This window comes from Heterodontus francisci, chromosome 30 (genome assembly GCF_036365525.1).
Source record: "Heterodontus francisci isolate sHetFra1 chromosome 30, sHetFra1.hap1, whole genome shotgun sequence".
In the NCBI taxonomy this organism is placed as follows: Eukaryota; Metazoa; Chordata; class Chondrichthyes; order Heterodontiformes; family Heterodontidae; genus Heterodontus; species Heterodontus francisci.
The window spans coordinates 15,551,416-15,573,043 of record NC_090400.1 but is presented as its reverse complement, the minus strand read 5'-3'; the positions used below and the strand labels follow the sequence as shown (position 1 = coordinate 15,573,043).

At 40.6% G+C, this 21,628-nt stretch overlaps 1 protein-coding gene across 4 annotated transcripts in view; it reads right to left on the bottom strand.

The window, feature by feature from the left end:
* The window catches only part of LOC137346594 (lysine-specific demethylase 2B-like), a 174,186-nt gene extending 153,846 nt beyond the window's left edge, over positions 1 to 20,340 (bottom strand). For all 4 annotated transcript variants that reach the window (XM_068010123.1, XM_068010126.1, XM_068010124.1 and 1 more), the window contains exon 1: positions 20,185 to 20,340. In XM_068010123.1, the coding sequence (XP_067866224.1) occupies positions 20,185 to 20,226 (42 nt within the window). In that variant the 5' untranslated portion in view covers positions 20,227 to 20,340. The remainder of the gene's footprint in view (positions 1 to 20,184) is intronic.
* Positions 20,341 to 21,628: the final 1,288 nt, after the last annotated feature.

Below are 21,628 nucleotides of genomic sequence, written 5' to 3'. Positions count from 1 at the left end.
CAATTATTGAATATTCAAGATATGACACCATGAAACAAATTAGGCAGAAATTCATCAGCAAGTCACTTCAGTCGTTTTATCATTCCCCAGCTTCTCTTTCCAACCATCATCCCAGTTAAAAAGTGGGGAATTATTCAAAATTGCAATTCTAACAGACATGTGATGCTTGTAAAGGGATGAAGCAATGATCGTCAAATCATTCCTTCTAACTAAAATGTTAGATAACCAAATTTACTTGAGCAAAGAGGAAAAACAGTTATGAACAAAATCAACAGCTTTCCGTACCAATGCATATCATTTGAAAGCAGAGCCATAGGCAATAGGCTTTCAAATTGGGATGGTGGTTGTCCCTAAGGGATCCAAACTGATCAGATTTCTATATTTACTGAATTACTAACATGTTATTTCCATTACTACATACAAACATTGAAACATTTTCTGCAATTATACCATTATTTGGGTAGTTGACACTATCCAATGAAAGTTAGGACCTGGGTTCACCAACGAGGAGTCAATATTTGCAAAGGCAGAGGGGTGCTTACACAGAAGCGTCTAGAAACCATTTTACAGAAACAGTGCAAAGTCACATCTGGGATCATCATTCTAGTCATTGATAAGAGGCATACAGGGTAGTGAAAATGCAATATTGTTTGTACAACAGAAATTCACTGGCATGGACTCAATCATTTAGCTTTGTCAACAGTGGCATTCTATTTAAAAACCCTGACAAAAGACTCTGCTGATGGCAGGCTGGTGCCTCCAATGACACCAAGATCACAGGGTTGCCTCTGATGGTGCTTTTGCTGTTGCAGGCAATCCTGCAGAGTACAGGAAGTTCCTAAATCAGTAACCAGAGACTGCCGAGCACCAATTATAACGTGCACAGTTCCCCCATAAAGACGTCTCAAAATTCGACGACAGATGACACTTGAAAACTCGTATTTCCCATTTAACCACTCACTGGAAACAAGATTTCACTTCATCACAGGAGTGCAGGAGAGTACAATTTTCCAGCCACCTCTATTTAGAAGTTTAAAGATTAAAAAAGGACAGATGTATATACTGTGGCAAATCAAATAAATGGTTTCTTTTCAATTCAGTTCAACAACTCCTCACTTTAAAGTGAAGACTGTGTTATGGGGAAAACTAACTAAAAATAAAGTAGCATTTTGTTTTCTGTATCAATTAAAACTATCCCAGCCACAGACACAAGCACAACATGGAGCTCTGGGTTAGACTGCAGCAAGAGTAAATTAATGAATTGCTTGAGCCTGTGTCAAAAAGCTGCATTTAGAGTAGATTTAAATTATGGTACACATTTCATTGGATAGAAAAAGTTATGATTTTACAAATACTAATCTACTCACTGGATTTTAATAGTTGCTTAAATGCAGTTGTGCAAGTCATTTAGTTTATACACATTTTCTTCAAATTCCACGAAATGTAAATTGCTACAACTGCTTTTTAGTGATCAGTTTTAGTCAGTCAGAAAATGCTGAGCTAGCAAAGCCAAAGCTCGAAAGTTCAATTTCAGTTCATGAAGTACAGTAGACAAACAACTCAGCAAAACCATCTTTAAAATTACCAGCCTTTGCAACTGGGAATTCAATCCAAATCATCTTTCCCTTTCTAGCTTTAAATATTTCTAGTCTGTGGCAAACACTGAACATATCAAGCTAAAAATCACATGTTTGCTGCAATATCACTGAAAGATTGGCCATACAGGAACATTAGGCAAAGCAGCTTTTTGAGAAAATTCAGTACCTTCTTGGCTCCAACCATGGCTATTCACTCACCACAGAGATGCAACTGGTTTGAACCTTTAAAAAGCATAGTCACAATCCTCTTATGCTGGCCATTATCATTTCCTGTTTATTCAAACAGGGCAATGGCTAAAAGGTGAGAGTCAATATCAAAACCCCTAAAACTCATCACTGGAACAAACGTTTAAACAGGGTTACCAGGGGGGCATGGTGTGGGGAATTCCACACAAAATACCCATTTCACATTGTCATGTTTTAAAATTAAAATTGTTAGCCGGAGGCAAATCAAAAACAGTCAGTAAAAAAAGTAGGCTTCAGGTCTCTAACTCCGCCCACTCATTTCCCCTAAACCTAACTTTGTATTGGTTTCATACCACCACTCACTCTCCAACATTACAGACTACACACTTTCCTTTTATCCATGCAACATGTCTGGATTCACATGTTAACACTGCAGAAATACCAGAATGCAAGAGATCTATAATTTATTTATCTGTAGTACTGAGTTAAACATTGAATCTAAAAAAAACTGTCTGATTACAGACATTTTTTCAAATACATTTTTGAAACATTTCAAATGCATTTTCAAAATGTTAAAAACAGGCAAGGTAGGACTACAGCAAAACACTATTGTATTGATAACGCTTAGCAAAAACTTGCAATTCTTAGTGTGCAGCTGGAATATTAGGGCCTCAGCTCTTTACCACATAAATCAATGACTTGGATATAGAACTTTTTCTTGATCCACATTTGCTGATGACACTTAAGTTAGGAAGCACAGCAAGTTGCGTAAACGGGAGCAAGAAATGGAAAAGGGACATACGCTGACTTAAGTAAGTGGGCAAAACTGTGGCAAATGAAGTTCAACGTGGGAAGTGTGAGGTCAACAACTTTGGATCCAAGATAGACCAATCAGATTATCTTAATGATCAGAGACTGAAAGATCAAAGGATTTTTAGGTGTATAGTGCACAAGTTACTTTGGCTACTTGCACAGGTACAGAAGGTAATCAAAAGGCTAATGGAATGCCGACCTTAATCTCAATTCACCTGATACATGGAGAAATTAAATTTGTAAACATGCAAGTTCTTAAAGTAATGGTCAGTGTTAGGTGTATGGAATCATTGAAATGTCAGCACATAAAAAGGAGACTATTTGGTCAACTGTGTAAATTCCACACTGGAGTTAGTTTGTCTAATCCCACTCCCTTGCACTCCTTAATATTTTCAAGTGAAGAAACCCCAGATCATATCATGCTGACTCAATTTGCTCATGATTAAATCCATGGATAGCATAGTACAAAACACTATTTTATAAATATGGGTGACTTGCAGTTCTTCTCTTTTAAAATAGCCCACCATGTCAGATAATTGATAGTTGGGGTTTTCTTTTACAGATGGCAAAAATAAATACAGATGAGGAAGGCCACCCTCATTCCATCTTAGCTGATCACAGAATCCAGCTGTTATAGGATTTCAAACCACATTATGTAAAGATCCTTTGCACAGATGAGATGTGAGGAAAGTGAGACACATGTGAGAAAAGGATAGATGATAGGAGGAGAGGCAAAGGGAGGAAAAGACATAAAATTATAACGGGAAAAGGTGGTCCAGGAAGAAGCAAAAAGTGAAGGAGAGATGGCTTGAAGTGAAACTGTAAATGATGTGGCACAAAGATTTCAAGAAGTGCAAAATAAATTGGGATTAGGAACTGTATGTAGTGGTTAATTATCATTCTATCTGGCTTGAGAAATTTAAGGACTTAATAGTTGTAACACAAGCATCTGAAATGCTGCTCAAAAGGGTTATTCTATTTGCTTTGATTGCTGCTCTACAGTGCCCAGAGCTGGAAAGAAACTGATCACGTTAATTAGTGAGTAAAGTGTCCTCTCCCAAGTCCAGGACAGTATATCTTTAAATCGAAATTAGCAACCCTTTCCCCACCCCCATTTGCAAAGTACAATACAAAGTGTTACTGTCCTTTAATGTGCTCCAGGAAGCTGCTAGTACGTTAATGTAGCATTCTTGCAACATACATTTGAGGCCTGCTGTATCATCGGTCCATTAGTAAACCACACCATCTGACTGCTGCATCTCTGATGTGCGACAGACACGCAGACACACCCCTCACCTGTTCTCACACATCAGATGCTTTCCTGTGTTTGGGATATCTAATGCTCCCCAACGAATCTTAAATGTCCAGAGCAAAACAATTTCATTACAGGATTATCCTACTATCAGTATTGTCAAGGTGTGTTATTACTGAAAAGACTCATCCTAAAATCCAAACAAGGAGCAAAGCAGTTTGTACAGCATGTGTATCAGATTCATAGAATCAGAGAACGTTTGAGACAGAGAGGCCACCTGGCCCATCGTGTCTATGCTGGCTGAAAAACGATCCACCTATTCAAATCCCACCTTCCAGCATTTGGTCCGTAGCCCTGCAGATTACGGCACTTGAGGTGCATATCCAGACTCCTTTTGAATAAGTTGAGGGTTCTTCCTCAACTACCCTTTCAGGCAGTGAGTTCCAGACCCCACCACCATCTGGGTGAAAAAGTTTTTCCTCATCTTCCCCCCTAACTTTTCTACCAATCACTTTAAACCTATGCCCCCTCGTCACTGACCTCCCCAAATGCACCACCTCACACTTTTCCAGGTTGAATTCCATTTGCCACTTTTCTGCCCATCTGACCAGACCATCAATATCTTCTTGCAACCTACAGCTATCCTCCTCACTATCTACCACACAGCTAATCTTTGTGCAGTCTGCAAACTTCTTGATCATGCCCCCTACATTTGCATCCAAATCATTAATATATACCTTTAAAGGTTAAAGTGCACTGGGTACATTAAAAGATTGTAGTGTGCTGTCTTTTAATTATAGTAGTCATTTCACTTACCACAATCCACAGCACAAAAATTATTTTTGGACACAATAAACTAAGTAGTAATTGGTATAAGAGACTAAGGGATGTTAATAGTGTAAATACAGCTTCAGTCAAGGACTATTGGAAGGGGTCTCAATCAGTTTCTCTTTGCAGTTGGCATGGGGCTCAACACCCAATTTATTACCGAAACATAGTGTCAGTGGAAAACCAGAACTTCTTCAGGATATTGCCAAAATTGTGCAAGTATACACAAAATATATCAACTGATCTCCAACCTCCTTGAACTTGTTGACCCTAACCCTCCCAAATCCCTGCCCATCTTTCCCAGAACTCCTTGTTTGAATCCTTCCAATCAGGTTTCCACCTTACCGTCACAGTACCGAAATAGCTCTTATAAAAGTCACAAATAACATCCTACATGACTGTGAGAAAAGTAAACTTTCCCTCTTCGTCCATCTCGACCTGTCTGCAGCCTTTGTCGCAGTTGACCACCCCCACCATACGCTTCTCCACTATCATAGAGCTGGATGGGACTGCTCTTCACCTGGTTCCATTTTTATTTATCTAACAAGAGCCAAAGAATCACTTGCAATGGCTTCTCTTCCTGCTGCCGCACTGTTACATCTGGTGTCCCCCAAGGATCTATCTTTGGTCCCCTCCTCTTTCGCAACTATATGTTGCCCTTCAGTGACATCTGAAAGCAAAGCATTAGTTTTCACGTATGCTGACAACACGTAGCTCTACTTCACCACCACCTCTCTCGACTCCTCCACTGTAGCTAAATTCAGACTGGCCACTTGGTGGTCTGATGTAAAGGAGGCCCAAGGCCCAATATCAGGTGAATCTCAGGGTTGCTCATTCTGATGCAGTGTTTGTTTCCTTCACCACAATTTCTAGACCATGGTGGCAGTAGCCAAAGGAAAACAATCTTTTCACTGCAGAAAATGTTTTGATTGGTCATTAGTAGCAGAAATAGTAAGCTACCAACTGAAAAAGTACTGAAATTGTATTGAATGATGTTCTCGAAGATGCTGCACTCATGGTTATCTGACATCCAGTACTGGTTGAGCAAAAATGTTCTGGAAGACTGAAGCCATTGGTTTCAGCCCCCGCTCCAAACTCCATTCCCCAGCTACCAACTCCATCTCTCTCCCAAGCAAGACTGAAATTAAACCAGTCTGTTCACAACCTTGGTGTCACAATTGACCCCGAGATGAGCTTCCAACCACATATTCGTGCCATCACTTAAACCACCTATTTCCAACCTCCGTAATATCACCCAACTTCAGCCCTGCCTCAGCTCATCTCCTGCTGAAACCTTCATTCATGCTTCTGTTACCTCAAGACTTGACTATTCCAATTAAAGGCCTGCTCAGGTCAGGAAAAAAAAACTGACCCGAACCTGACAGAACCACATCGGACCCAAGCCCGACCAGGCCAGAGTCCTTCCATTTTTTCCCGCGCCCGACCAGAGCCAATCACCAGAATGTTCACTTTACCTACCTTCCAATTTCAAATCAGTTTCTTTTTAAACATTTCAAGTCCAATTAATACTGTGTGTCCCCGACTCGGACCCGACCCGACCCCGAAAGCCGGACCTGGAAGTGCGACCCAACCCGAACCAGACATGTCGTCGGGTCAGGTAGCAGGCCTTTAATTCCAATGCACTTCTGGCTGGTCTCCAACATTCTACCCTCCATAAACTTGAGGTCATCCAAAACTCTCCTGCGCGTGTCTTAACTTGCACCAAGTCCCATTCCCCTATCATACCTGTGTTCACTGACCTACATTGGCTCCCGGTCAAGCAATGTCTTGATTTTAAAATTCTTATCCTCGTTTTCAAATTCCCCCCATGGCCCCGTCCCTCCCTATCTCTGTAATCTCCTCCAGTCCCACAACTCTCATCTGCACTCCTCTAATTCTGGCCTCTTGAGCATCCCCTATTTTAATTACTCCACCATTGGCAGCCGTACCTTCAGTTGCCTAGGCCTTAAGCTCGAATTCCCTCCCTACCCCTCACCAGCTCTCTACCTCACTTTCCTCCTTTAAGACACTCCTCAAAACCTACCCCTTTGGCCAAGCTTTTGGTCATCTGACCTAATATTTCCTTATATAGCTCAGCGTCATATTTTGTTTTATAATAGTCCTGTGAAGTGTCTTGGGATGTTTCATTATGTTAATGGCGCTACCTAAATACAACTTCTTGCTGTTGGTGCTCTGAACAATTTTTCAAGTGTTTTGTTAATTTTTTTAAAAATATACCTGCACTGGGTTTTGGAAGAGCAATACCAAAAACATTTCCCCCCCACTACTCCCATTTTTCCTGTAACCCAAGCCTTATTGGTGGGCAACACAGATCTTACACACAGGCAGAATGACTGTTTTCAGAGGCATCTGACAGTACATTGCTCTACTGTGCTTTTTTAAAAATTATATAAAACACAGACCTGGAACAGATGTTGAGCTGACCTAGTGCACAATATTTGCACTGTTACTTTACATCATGTTGTTAAGTACATTGACACACCAAACTGACTCAAAGCCAACGCATTGCTGACCAGGTAGTTTCTAGTACTGGTGGTAGATTGAAAGACCTCAGAAAATCCAGATGTCTGTTGCCACCAATGCAGGTCAAGAGGTTTGAATTGTAATAGTGTCATTGACAGAGCAGAACCTGAACAACAGAAACCAATAGAAGAACCGTGGATTAGCAGTACTTAAGTGCTGTATCAGATGTGGAAGGCTGTGGCAGCTAAACTGAGCCAAATTAGATAAGATTCAGATGTCTGATTCTAATCACAGGTATGACTGAGATGTACTGCAAAAATTGAGTCATCCAGTAATTTGAAGAAAAAGGAGGAACAGAAATGTGGAAGTTTATTGAAGGATAAAGACATGTGGCATGTCAATAAAGCTTATTTCTTTCAGTCTTCAATTCTAAGTCACTTGCTGAATTGGATCCATTGTGGCCATTTGACAAACTCCTCACTCTACAAATTATTGTACGTTTTGTTCTTTTCCTGGAGTCAAAAAAAAACTTCTACTGCCAGAAACTATTATTAATACAACCTCCACTTAGCTATATGAGTGAATTTTGGCAAAAACATCTAATGCTATCGTGGCCCTCAAAGAAGTGGAACGGAGATAAGGTTTGGATTAAAACTCTTACGTTAGCATAGATAGCCCCATGCATCCATAACCAAATTGATTTAAATGGCCAATATGCAAATAAATCAAATATGATTCAGCAGTGAACAATGTGTAAAAAAAAAGGAAGTCCAACTAGTAATTGCAATACTGTTTGTACATATAGTCAGACAGGCACTAGACCATACAAAAAAGGGAACCTCTGCACTTTTATCTTGACTAGATACACACACACACACACCAGTGTTGTACTGGTGTACGATAATTTTTTAAAAAAATTGATTGGGGATAAAAGTAGATAGCAAAGGTAGCAGACTGTGAGGAAAGCCTGTCCTAGCTTTTGTTAGGACACTGTATGCTGGAGTGCGGAGTAACTGATGAGGTCAGAATGTACAATTAGTTTTTTTGTAAAGTCACTTCAGTATATCAAAATTAAGTTCACAATGAAAATCCAAATACTTAGCAGCAGTTTAAGTGAAACAGTAGCGCAATTAGTAGTTAAATACTGGAAGTTTCTTTTGGTTATTTTCTCCTATTCACTCCACCCACTGCCAGTTTTCTCCCATTTATCCCACGCAACCTGCAAGTTATATTTCCTCCTGAAGTCATCAATTCCTCACCAGGGTATGGTTCCAAGGGCACCAGGTTTTCTCTGCAACAGCCTTGATATTCAGTATTCTGAGGGGGCACCACATCCTATCCTCACTTGGCATCCACATTGGCAAATGTAACTTCTAATCAACTCCAATCATTGCTTTGTTTATTCTGATCAGAATTGTTTATGGGTCAACTGTAGCTCAGTGGTAGCATACTCACCTGAGTCAGAAGCTTATGGGTTCCAATTCAACTACAGAGGCTTGAGCACAGAATCTAAGCTGACACAGTATCAGTATTGGGGGAGTGCTGCACTGCCAGCAGTGCTGTCCTTCAGAAGATATATTGAACCAAGGCCCCATCTGTCCTCACAGGTGGATCCAAAAGATCCCACAGCACTATTCAAAAAGCAGGGGAATTCTTCTGGTGCCCTGGTCAATATTTATGCCTCAAACACTAGAAAACATATTTCATTGCTGTTCATTCGACCTTGCTGTGCATAAATGGCTTTCGCGTTTCCTACATTACTTTGCAAAAGTACTTCATTGGCTGTAAAGCGCTTGGGTCACCCCAGGCCGTGAAATGGGCTTAATAAATTTGTCTTTGATTACAAGTGATAAAAAAAAAAATGCCACAATATTGCAGAGTGAAAGTACAATAGCAAAATCACAAGTCCAAAAATTCTCTTCTAATTATTGCATGTGCAGACACTAACGATTTTATAGTAGGACCCCCAAGACACAGGCTTAAAATGTCCATGGTTGTTGCACACTACAAAGCAGAGATAAGTGAGCAAAATGAACTGGCTCTGCTTTGAAAATCATTAGAGTCAGACATTTTTGGATTGCAACACAGAAACTCCCTTTAGAAGAATGCATTCATTCCTATTCATCAGCAGTAAGTTGATCATAATATCAAAAGATGGCAGTACTGTACATGGGATTCCAGCCTGTTACATTAGGCACAGTGGCAATTTAAAGAAAAATTGGGATGTCCTGTTTCATTGGCTGTAAAGCACTTTGGGGCATCCAGAGGTCGTGAAAGACACTATATAAAAATCCTTCTTTAAAAAAGAACATACTAATGACAGAACAACCAAATGCCACCCCATTCTCTTCTGACTGCAGATTATTTTCTAGCTGACGTATGCTTAGGCCACTGCAGAAAAGATTCCAAGATTGCCAAGGATACAAATAAAAAAAAGATACATTACTCAGCAGCATAGTGGATATGTAAAAATACACTGAGAAGGTAGCTTTTTGGGTCACTTCACAATTTTCAAAACCAAACAGGTGGTTTGGGAGGGAAAGTCCACATGATTCTTGAAAGTTCACACACAAACTCTGGATGAAGAATGCCGATGTGTTCCTAGGGGATTTTGCGTTGCAACTTACAAGTTTTGACAGTATATTGCCTTAAAACTCCAGTGTAATTTCCCCTTAGGGAATTGATCAATGTAATTTTATTACTCAGGTTCCTTGCTCCAACGGAAAGTTCTCTTATCTTTATGACATCATGCAATAACCTTGCAGTAACATGTGCAAATTTGGTCATCTGATCAGAACCAAAATTCACTCGTTTGACTGGATACTCTACCCATCCATCTCACCCATCAACATCTGCCTGCCTCCTGCTCCCCCAAACCTTCCCATAACCTCCGCACTTGAACAGACTCCAGGTGCTATGTTAGTTATTTGACTATGCAGGCATCACAGCAACTCAATTCGGTTCTCAACCAACATCCATACACACATCTTAACTTTATGCTTTCATGGAATTTGAAAATTTGTTGCCCGTCCTCAATTGCCCACGAGAAGGTGGTGGTGAATCGCCTTCTTGAACCGCCACAATCCATTTGGTGTAGGTACACCCATAGTGCTGTTAGGAATGGAGTTCCAGGTTTTTGACCCAGCAACAGTGAAAGAACAATCACATCTACTGCCCTTGTCCTTCTAGGTGGTAGAGGTCGCAGGTTTGGACGGTGCTGTCGAAGGAGATTTGGTAAGTTGCTGCAGTGCTTCTTGTAAATGGTACACACTTCTGCCATGGTGCATCGGCGGTGAAGGAAGCGAATGTTTAAAGGTTGTAGATGGGCTGCCAATCAAGCAGGCTGTTTTGTCCTGGATAGTGTTGAGCTTCTTGAGATTTGTTGGAGCTGCGCTCTTTCAGGCAAGTGGACAATATTTCATCGCACTCCGGACTTGTGCCTTGTAGATGGACAGGCTTTGGGGAAGTCAGGAGGTGAGTTACTCACCACAGAATTCACAGTCTCTGACATGTTCTTGTAGCCACAGTATTCATATGGCTGGCCCAGTTAAATTTCTGGTCAATGGTAACCCTTAGGATTTTAATGGTGGGGGATTCTGCGATGGCAATGCTGTTGAATGTCAAGGGAAGATGGTTAGATTCTCTCTTGTTGGAGATGGTCATTGTCTGGCACTTGTGTGACATAAATGTTATTTGCCATTTATCAGCCCAAGCCTGAAATGTTGTCCAGGTCTTGCTGCATGTGGGCACAGACTGTTTCAGTATCTGAGGAGTCATGAATGATACTGAACACTGTGCAATCACCACTTGATGGAGGGTTGGTCATTGATGAAGCAGCTAAAGATGGTTAGGCCTAGAACACTACCCTGAGGAACTCCTGCAGTTATGTCCTGGGGCTTTGATGTTTGGCCTCCAACAACCCAATCATCCAATTAAATACATACTTTGGGTCTGTCTTCACAAAGGAGGACACAAATTACCTCCCAGAAATGTCAGGGAGCATAGGGTCTAGTGAGAAGGAGGAACTGTATGAAATCAGTATTAGTAGAGAAATAGTGTTGGGGAAAATTGATGGGATTGAAAGACGATAAATCCCCAGGGCCTGATAATCTACACCCAGAGTACTTAAGGAAGTGGCCCTTGAAATAGTAGATGCATTGCTGGTCATTTTTCAAAATTCTATAGACTCTGGAACAGTTCCAACGGATTGGAGGGTAGCTAAAGGGCGGCACAGTGGCGCAGTGGTTAGCACCGCAGCCTCACAGTTCCAGGGACCCGGTTCAATTCTGGGTACTGCCTGTGCGGAGTTTGCAAGTTCTCCCTGTGTGTACGTGGGTTTTCTCCAGGTGCTCCGGTTTCCTCCCACATGCCAAAGACTTGCAGGTTGATGGGTAAATTGGCCATTATAAATTGCCCCTAGTATAGGTAGGTGGTAGGGAAATATAGGGACAGGTGGGGATGTGGTAGGAATATGGGATTAATGTAGGATTAGTATAAATGGGTGGTTGATGGTCGGCACAGACTCGGTGGGCCGAAGGGCCTGTTTCAGTGCTGTATCTCTAAATAAAAAAAATAAAATAAATAAATATAACCCCACTATTTAAAAAAGGAGGCAGAGCGAAAACAGGCAACTATAGACCAGTTAGCCTGACATCAGTAGTGGGGAAATGCTGGAGTCCATTATAAAAGATGTAATAGCAGAGCACTTGGAAAACAATGACAGGTTCGGACAAAGTCAACGTGGATTTACGAAAGGGAAATCATGCTTGACAAATCTACTGGAATTTTTTGAGAATGTAGTGAGTAGAATAGATAAGGGAGAACCAGTGGATGTGGTGTATTTGGACTTTCAGAAGGCTTTCGATAAGGTCCCACATAAGAGATTAGCGTGCAAAATTAAAGCACATGGGATTGGGGGTAAGGTACTGACATGGATACAGAACTGGTTGTTTCCTGTCTGCCAAAGAGTAGGAATAAACGGGTCTTTTTCCGAGTGGCAGGCAGTGACTAGTGGGGTACCGCAGGTATCAGTGCTAGGACCCCAGCTATTCACAATATATATTAATGATATAGATGAGGAAATTAAATGTAATATACCCAAGTTTGCAGAGGACACAAAGCTGGGTGGGAGTGTGAGCTGTGAAGAGGATGCAGAGAAGCTCCAGTGAGATTTGGACAGGTTCAGTGAATGGGCAAATACATGGCAGATTTAGTATAATGTGGATAAATGTGAGGTTATCCACTTTGGTGGCAAGAACAGAAAGGCAGATTTTCTGAACGGTGATAGATTGGGAAAGGGGGAGGTGCAGCGAGACCTGGGTGTCCTTGTGCACCAGTCGCTGAAAGTAAGCATGCAGGTGTAGCAGGCAGTTAAGACAAATGGTATGTTGGCCTTCATAGCAAGAGGATTAGAGTACAGGAGCAAGGATATCTTGCTGCAATTATACAAGGCTTTGGCGAGACCACATCTGGAGTATTGTGTGCAGTTTTGTTCTCCTTATCTGAGGAAGGATGTTCTTGCTATGGAGGGAGTGCAGTGAAGGTTCACCAGACTGATTCCTGGGATGGCAGGACTGATGAATGGAGAGAGATTGGGTCGATTAGGCTTGCATTCGCTAGAGTTTAGAAGAATGAGAGGGGATCTCATAGAAACCTACAAAATTCTAACAGAACTGGACAGACTAGATGCAGGAAGGATATTCCCGATGGCGGGGGAGTCCAGGACAAGGGGTCACAATCTAAGGATAAGGGGTAAGCCATTTAGGACTGAGATGAGGAGGGATTTCTTCACCTAGAGAGTCGTGAACCTGTGGAATTCTCTACCACAGAAAGCAGTTGAGGCCAAATCATTAAATATATTCAAGAAAGAGTTAGATATAGTTCTTAAGGCTAAAGGAATAAAAGGATATGGGGAGAAAGCGGGTACAGGGTACTGAGTTTGGACGATCAGCCATGATCGTATTTAATGGCGGTGCAGGCTCGAAGAGCCGAATGGCCTACTCCTGCTCCTATTTTCTATGTTTCTATGTTTCTTCATTTGTGCTGAGAATAACGCATTTCCGGAGAGAGTCACTCGATAGCAAATCAGGAAGGAGTTCTCATTTTGTTTTTCCTCTGCTGCCCAGGTTTGTAATTTTCACAAGCTTATGGGGGCGAGTGGGAAGAGAGTTAATGTTCTGTGTATTTTATTACGCATTTTTACCAAAAGTATAAAATAAACCTTAACTGAATAGTTACTCAAAATGAAAATCTAAATAGTAATTCTTATTGTTTAGCTGAACACAAATAGCTGAAATATCTCAATGATATTCCTCAACTTCATACGGATTGAGACCTATAATTACATTTTTAAAAACATTAATTACATTTTTTAAAAATCTATTTCAATGAAACTGGAGAAAATGATCATTGCAACTACTATTTTGCACGCTATAACTTAAGAATCTTTTAAATCAACTTTTATTACTGATTGTTGAAACCATTTCTTTTCCCATCTAGGTACTCCTCAAGTTTTTATTTTAGCATGATGAAACCAGGAAAACAAAATCAGTAAAGAATAATTTGAGCCCAAGAGCAAGTTATATTTTGAACTTCATTGAAGGTCCAAGACGACAAGCAAGAAGCTAACAAGGTAAAATTACACTAAGTAACAACCAATAATTATTTACACACTTCACAGGCCTCAAAGCAGTTCCCAAAGTAATTAGTTTCTGCAATCACAAAATGCTGTCAAGCTATTAACAGTAAAATACATTTCTACTGTGCGTCAGTGGACATATGTTGACTGCTAAATTTAACACCGTAGTACACGAATCACAAACCTTAATATCTGACTGAAATGTTAAATAGTTGATGTTAAAATATAATTTTGCACCATATAGTGTGATTGGTATATTGTGATCATTATGTGCAGTATATCCATTGTGTTAATAGCCTTGTTGCAGTCATTACTCAGTGTTCAACACATGTCCCGACAGTACCAATGTGACATGGGGGCATCTCTGCACCTCATTACTGATGGTCTAGTACATTAATAAGAAAATATTGAATTACTTACCTAAATATTCAAAACTGACTTCTGATTTTTTATTTTATATCTGAGATGCAGTTCAGAAAAAGAGGCTGTACCCAACAGGAAATGAAACAATCTGCATGGATTGGTGTCACTGAAACACACAGATACAATGTAGCCTTTCCATAACCGGTTCAAAAATACTTTGATTAGCAGGGCAGGCACATGTGTTGTTTGTATTTAATGTGCAAAATGCCCCTCTACGTCCAGTTCCTAGTAAAATTAAATTCAAAGTGGTCATTTTCATTCACCCAGCCATCAACTGTGTTACTCCTGCTTCTATTATGTAAGTTATGGTGAAAACACTGGTTCACCTCAACTGGAGTATTGCATCCAATTCTGGACACCGCACTTTAGGAACGATGTCAAAGCATTAGAGAGGCTACAGAAAAGATTTAGAAGAATGGTTCCAGGGATGAACAAATGTGAGAAGCTGGGGCTGTTCCCCTTGGAGGAGAGAAGGTTCAGAGGAGATTGTTCAAAATCATGAGGGGATCTGGTCAGAGTTATTGGGAAACATTGTTCCCATTAGTGGAAGGGTCGAGAACCAGAGGACACTGATTTAAGATGAATGGCAAAAGAACCAAAGGCGACATGAGGAAAAACTTTTTTTTTTATAAACGCAGCAATTGGTTTCTGGAATGTATTCCTGAGAATGCGGTGGAGGCAGATTCAATTGTGGGTTTCAAAAAAAGAGTTGGATAATTATCTGGTGAAAATAATTGCAGGGCTACAGGAAAAAGCCAGAAAGTGGAACTAGCTAAGTTGCTCTTGCATACAGCCGGCACGGACACGACAGGGTGAATGGCCTCCTTCTGCGCTGTAACCATTCTATGATTCTATGAGTAGGCCATTCGGCCCCTTAAGCCTTTCCATCATTCACTACGGTCATGGCTGATCTACCTCAGCTACACCTTTCTGCACTCTTCCCACATTCTTTGATTACCTTAGTATCCAAAAACACTGTTGAGAAGATTGTTACTGAAGTACTAGATTTTTGGATGCTGTGGTATCGTGCAACTCTGGAATCATGAATACACAATGAGACAACTGGATGAGAATTCCCACACCCTGCTGAGTTTCTCATCTATTCACAGTACTGCAAGAAGCAGGGACAGGCTTCATCCTCCAGCGAGTGTAGTGAGAACAAAAAAAAACCTGAAGAATGACATAAGGAGGGCTGGAGAGTAGATCAGCAAATATGTGACCCTGGAAGTTTAAAAAGTGGAAATAAAAGGGAGTCACACACCTTCAAATCCCGCTCCCCAAGATTCTTAACTATTTGAGTCGGTTGAAAACTGTAAGATCGACAGGCAACAAAAGACAACACTCCTTCAGGCAAATGCAAAACATCTAATTTACAGTAGAGAAATTTCAATCTGTACTAGCAATTATTAGAGGGCATCAACCAAGTGTTTGAGAAATTATTTTCTAGATTTCTCTGGATTATACTGTACTAGTAAGAATCACATTTCCCATAAACTAACAGTTTATCACTTAAGAAAATTAACTCAAATCACTAATCCTATAGTATAAGCTTACAAGTTAATAACATGAACTACTCCAACCATTAATGTCCAACAAGATAGCTACCATCAGCAAGAAACCTTGTTACAGTCCACACTTCCCTCAGCTTTCACAACCCCAACACATAAAAGCTCAAAAACAGAGTGAAACCATCCCATGAAGTCCATAACCTAGAACAAAAAAGATGTAATTATTTCAGAACTGCCTCTCATCTTGCAGCTCAGATCATTTGCAAACCATTTAAATGTTGCAGCAGTTTCTCAAAATTGAACTCCTCAGTTTCTAACTTGTAATTACTTTCATTATTCTTTAACAAAAATCAGCATTTAGGGACTGCAAAGATCAACCATTAGAAAAGAGCCTATTTTTAAAAAGATCTTTGCTACAATATAAATAACTGAAAACAGTAAAGCGTACAACTGAAGTGAAATGACTGTAGTTTCAAGTATAGCAACATTCTCATAGACAAGCTTACGTGTTGCAAAGACAAGGCTCAACATGTACTTAAAGAGGAAACAGCGATAAAAAGAAAATGATACAAAGTTCGACTGCAACGAAGAAATGATCTGCTTTGGATTTTAAGTGTGCTGAAAAGTAACAGAAATTGTTCAGAGTTAGAGCTGGTCACTTTCAGGTGTCATTCTACAACTACCTATCATTACAGTTGCATCAGTAAAACTTTAGAAATGCATCTTATGAAGCCACATCCTCTCATTGCTGCACAAGCTCCACTAGCTTCCCATGCCCCAAACAGATGATTTCAAAATTCTCATCTTGGCTATCAATTCCATGTTTCTTTAAAAAAATTAATGGGATGTGGGCGTCGCTGGGAAGGACAGAATTTATTGCTCACCCTTTATTGCCTTCGAGAAGGTAATGGTGAGCTGCCTTCTTGAATACAACTGAGTGGCTTGCTTGGCTGTTTCAGAGGATGGTTAACAGTTAACCACATTAGCCTCACCCTGCTCGAACTTAAATGTTCTCCTCTTGCCTTATGTCCCCACATGTACCCTTTGCTTCTCCAACTGGGTTTCTCCATGTTCCACTCTTCCATTGCTGGCTTCTTTCAGCCACTGCACACCTGTTCTCTGCAGCTCTCCATCCATCTCTCCATGTTGCCACCACCCTCCCTGCTTTTATAAACTGGACTATAAAACTGCACTAGTGGCGCAGTGGTTAGCACCGCAGCCTCACAGCTCCAGCAACCCAGGTTCAGTTCTGGGTACTGCCTGTGCGGAGTTTGCAAGTTCTCCCTGTGACCGTTTGGGTTTCCTCTGGGTGCTCCAGCTTCCTCCCACATGCCAAAGACTTGCGGGTTGATAGGTAAATTGGCCATTGTAAAAAAAATTGCCCCTAGTGCAGGTAGGTGGGAGAAGGTAGGGATGTGAGAGGAGAAAAAAATGGTATTAAATGTAGGATTAGTATAAATGGGTGGTTGATGGTCGGCACGGACTTGGTGGGCCGAAGGGTCTGTTTCGGTGCTGAATCTAGTAAGAATTCCATGATATATACACATTAATCACATTATTTCCCATAAACTAACAGATTATCACTTAATAAAATAAACTCAAATCACTAATCCTTTAGTATAAGCGTACAAGTTAATAACATGGACTCTGTGGCTATGCAGTGAGAAGCTGAGCCATACAGGATCCCAGGTTCAACCAGCAATTTTGCTGAATTAGCTGATCTCAGCTGGAGTAGTGCTAAGGATGCAATCCAGGACCCCTGCATAAAATACATGTATGTAGATGTATGATATATAGACGATTGTGCTCAGCTACACTGATTGCAAAAGCTCACACATTAATTATGGCAATTTCAGTGAGGTGTCAACAGCTACAAGGGAGGAGAGGAGGGGGAAGGGAAGAGAGAGGAGAGGAAGAGAGAAGGGGCAGAGGGAAGCGAAGTGAGTAAATTAAGGGGGAAGGGACAGGAGGGGGAAAAGAATAAAAAGAGGGGGAGAAAGAAGAAAAAGTAAGCTAGAAAGGAGAAAGAGAGAAAGATCCAATTAGTCTACACTCCTGCTCTTTCCCGTATCCCTGCAACCTTACCAAGTATTTATCCAATTCTCTTTTGAAAGGTACTATTGAGTCTGCTTCCACCACCCTTTCAGGCAGCGCATTATAGATCATAACAACTTGTGAATGAATAGATTCTCATTCTAATTTAAGAACATAAAAAGATTCTCAAATTTAAAAACATTTTTAAATGTTAGTTTATTAAAAGTACAGCAACATGGCAAATAAATTACACAGCAAAGGTTTGAAGCAATTTATTGCCAAACTCCCACTGTAAATTTTGAACTATTCTCCCAGTTACTGAACCAGCTAACAAGGAAAACACCCACCCAATACAGCAACCACAGAAATTCTGCAGCCACTCAATACAGCAGCGACTAAACAATAGGCTGGAGTACAGCAGCTAGTCAACACAGTATGGTAGCTTAGGCAAATAAAATGTGCTTGAGCCATGCCTCTTAAATCCAAGCATGATAACCCAAACCATACAAAAGCAATCAAGAGACTCAATGCCCAAAACACTGCCAGCTGGTCACAAAAATACAAGCTCACTAAACTACTCTGCCAAAAAGAACAAATTTACTTTCAAATGTTTTGCTATACTAAAGAACAAAGTAAACAAGCATATTTTAAAAAGTATATGTAATGAAAACTATCTTGCAGTTTTAAGTCCATACTGTATTAGCTGATCACAATCTTTGTTTCACAACATGGGAGCATTTAATAACTTTATTGATGAGCCCACTTCTGACCTAGACTTTACAAAATTGTCCATCGGGCAGCTGATTGCATTAAACATATTAATATAATGCTCCAGAACTAACCTACAACATTACATTTGAGTCCAATCCCAGTGACTACAAGCAGCTAAAAGCTGCAGCTTATAAACTTATTTTGCACTTTATAGTTTTCCTTACATTATACTTGGCTATATATCAAATTCAGTACAATCATTAATTCTGTCCTATTTTTACTTTCATTTTTGCATTCAAAGATGATGCAGGATGTCACAGCTTGATAGAGTCCCTCACTTAAGCGTTTGAAGATTAAACCAAGGACACTATAACCTGTCCCAGGTTCTGAAACTAATCACGGGATGACTGTAATGGCTACCCAATTCCAATACTTGAGACAACAACTTGTACAAGGGACAGGACAAACAAACCTGAATTGTGCCCAAGGAACTTGCAGTTACAGGGGTTAGGCTTGGAGAATCAAGATTTATTTGATTTCAAAGTGGAATGCATCACAACCTCAGAGAAAAATGAATCTTTTGATAAAATATACATAGGACAAGACTGTCTCCTTCACCATCCATAGTTTAAAAAACAAGTCAACACAACAAAACTTCGACATGTACCCCTTAACATTTAAGTGTATCCACTCAAGATTAGCTTGCTGAAAGAAAAAGCTCATTATAATATTGATGTACTGATCCTTCAGTAAAGTTAGGAACATACAAAACCCCTGGAACCCTCAGCCCCTAAGCTGCTGCTTTGCAGAACAATGGATTTTGGTAAAACATTAGCTCATTAAGCCCAAAGGTTAACACTTTGTAATTCTCAAGGTGCTTTTATATCCTTCAATGGGTGTCAGAATAATAATTATTTTAATTCCCTTCCTCCTCATAAAAAAAATCATTTAGAGCCAAGTTAGAAAAATATGATTCATAATAGGCATATTAAAACAGCCATTTTAAAAATCTGCAATGTGCATGACACATTTTCAGACAGTAATGCTTTAAAAAGCATTTAATTTTAACAGGGGCACCAGTTAAATGGATATTTAATATAAAAGCAATATATACTTAATATGTTGGTTATGCAACAAAACAACACAACTAGTTATTCTTGGTTAATTGGTAATTTGAAAGGTACTTTCCCAATGAAATTGATTCACACTGCCAACATCTAAACGTTTGATCACTATATTCAGCAATGCGTTTCAAACTACATTCAAGATTGCACTGAAGTATATGGGAACATATAAATTGATTTTAAAAAACACCACAGATATTCTCAATCCATGTGTACACCGTCATTACATGCAGATGATGCACAACAAGGAGGTATCCTGCTATCTAGGGGAAGATGTGCAAAGATTTATGGCTAATTAAAGCAAATTCCTAAAAGGCTGCTTTGAATAATTAGGTCACTCTCTTTCTGAAAAGGAGAGATTGACACCATGAGCTACGAATTATCCCACTTCCCTAAAGCTTTTTCATGTCTGTGGAAAAGACACCATTATTTTCTAGTGCTGTGTATTTTCTAAGGGTGGGAATGAAAAGGCCTTGCCCAGTAGCAACAGCACACACTACTGAGACTTTCTCCCCACATCACCACACAACACACGCAGGCACATTAGCCTTTAAGTAAAGTAGTAAAATGATTCTTAAAGGCTGACCTGAGAGGTGTCATAGTCTTCATCATCAGGACTCAGTGCCATGACCTTTCACAATTCATGCTGCCCAGCCAAAGAAATCCAATCATGACTCTATTAGCACACTCTCACAAAATACACTCAACATTCACTAAGGAGCTTCCTCCATCTACTGCTGCTCAACCTAACTTCACAATGAAAAAAAGCCTCGCCATCTGAGTGACTGACAGGCGTGTCGCCCAATTGGTACTCGGAGTTCAAAGGTCCACCCACCCTCCGCAGTCACGTTCGCCAATCGAAACGAGGCATGGGCGGGATCTGCTCTGCAGCACTCGACTGAGATGCTGGTTTCATGATGTCAATCAGTGCGCGCGGGCGGTGCGTTAATTATTCAAAAGTGAGCACGCGCGGAGAAGGTGCGCACGCGGTGACGGACAACATTCCCACAGGCAAGACAACTGCGCAAGGCAAGTGTAAACCCCGCCTCCAAACCGTACGCATCACGCATCACGCACGTTTTACGTCAACGGAAGGCTTCCCAACTCCTATTGGTTTACGAAAATGTCACTCAGTAACTTCTTCCGTCATAATGTCACTGACGTGGCCGGGCGTGATGGCAATAACTGAAGAGATTTAAAGGGGGTGAACAAAAATTCTGGTTCCTGGGAACCTGAGATCTATTTATCCTTTAGTTTGATAGGGGTGTAATTTTGAAGGGATATTCCACCTTGTAAATTGTGAATGGACGCATGAGGATTGGGCAGTGACATCACCAGTAGAGCCATGAGGTCACTCAGAATTATTCCAGCACAGAAGGAGGCGCTTCGGCCCATCATGTCTGCACCGGCCCCCTGAATCAGCGACTCACCCATTACATTGGCTCTATCATTGAATATCAGAGGAATTACAACAGCCGGCAGTGTCTTGGACCCAATCAGTCCTGCTAGTATTTATCCTCCACACTAACATTAGTCAAAGACCCATGTGCCTACCTTGCTGCCATATGGGAACACCACCACGTGCAAGTTCCGCTCCAAGCCACACATCATCCTGACTTGAAACTATAATAAGTTGAAAATAAGTCCAGGGAACCCTCAAGGATTGGATAAGAAAAAAGAAAGGAGGCGTATGGCAGATTCAGAGTGCTGAAAACAGCAGAGTACCTAGAGGAGTATAGAAAGTGTAGGGGAGTACTTTAAAAAGTAATTAGGAGAGCAAAGAAGGGGCATGAAAAATCACTGGCATGCAAGATAAAGGAAAATCACAAGGCATTTTATAAGTATGTTAGGGGCAAGAGGATAACAAGGGAAAACGTGGGGCCCATTAGGGATCTAAGAGGCAACCTGTGTGTGGAGCTGGAGGACATAGGTGAGGTTTTGAACAATTACTTTTCATCTGTGTTCACTATGGAGAAGGACGATGTAGGTGTAGTGATCAGGGAGGGGGATTGTGATATACTTGAACATAT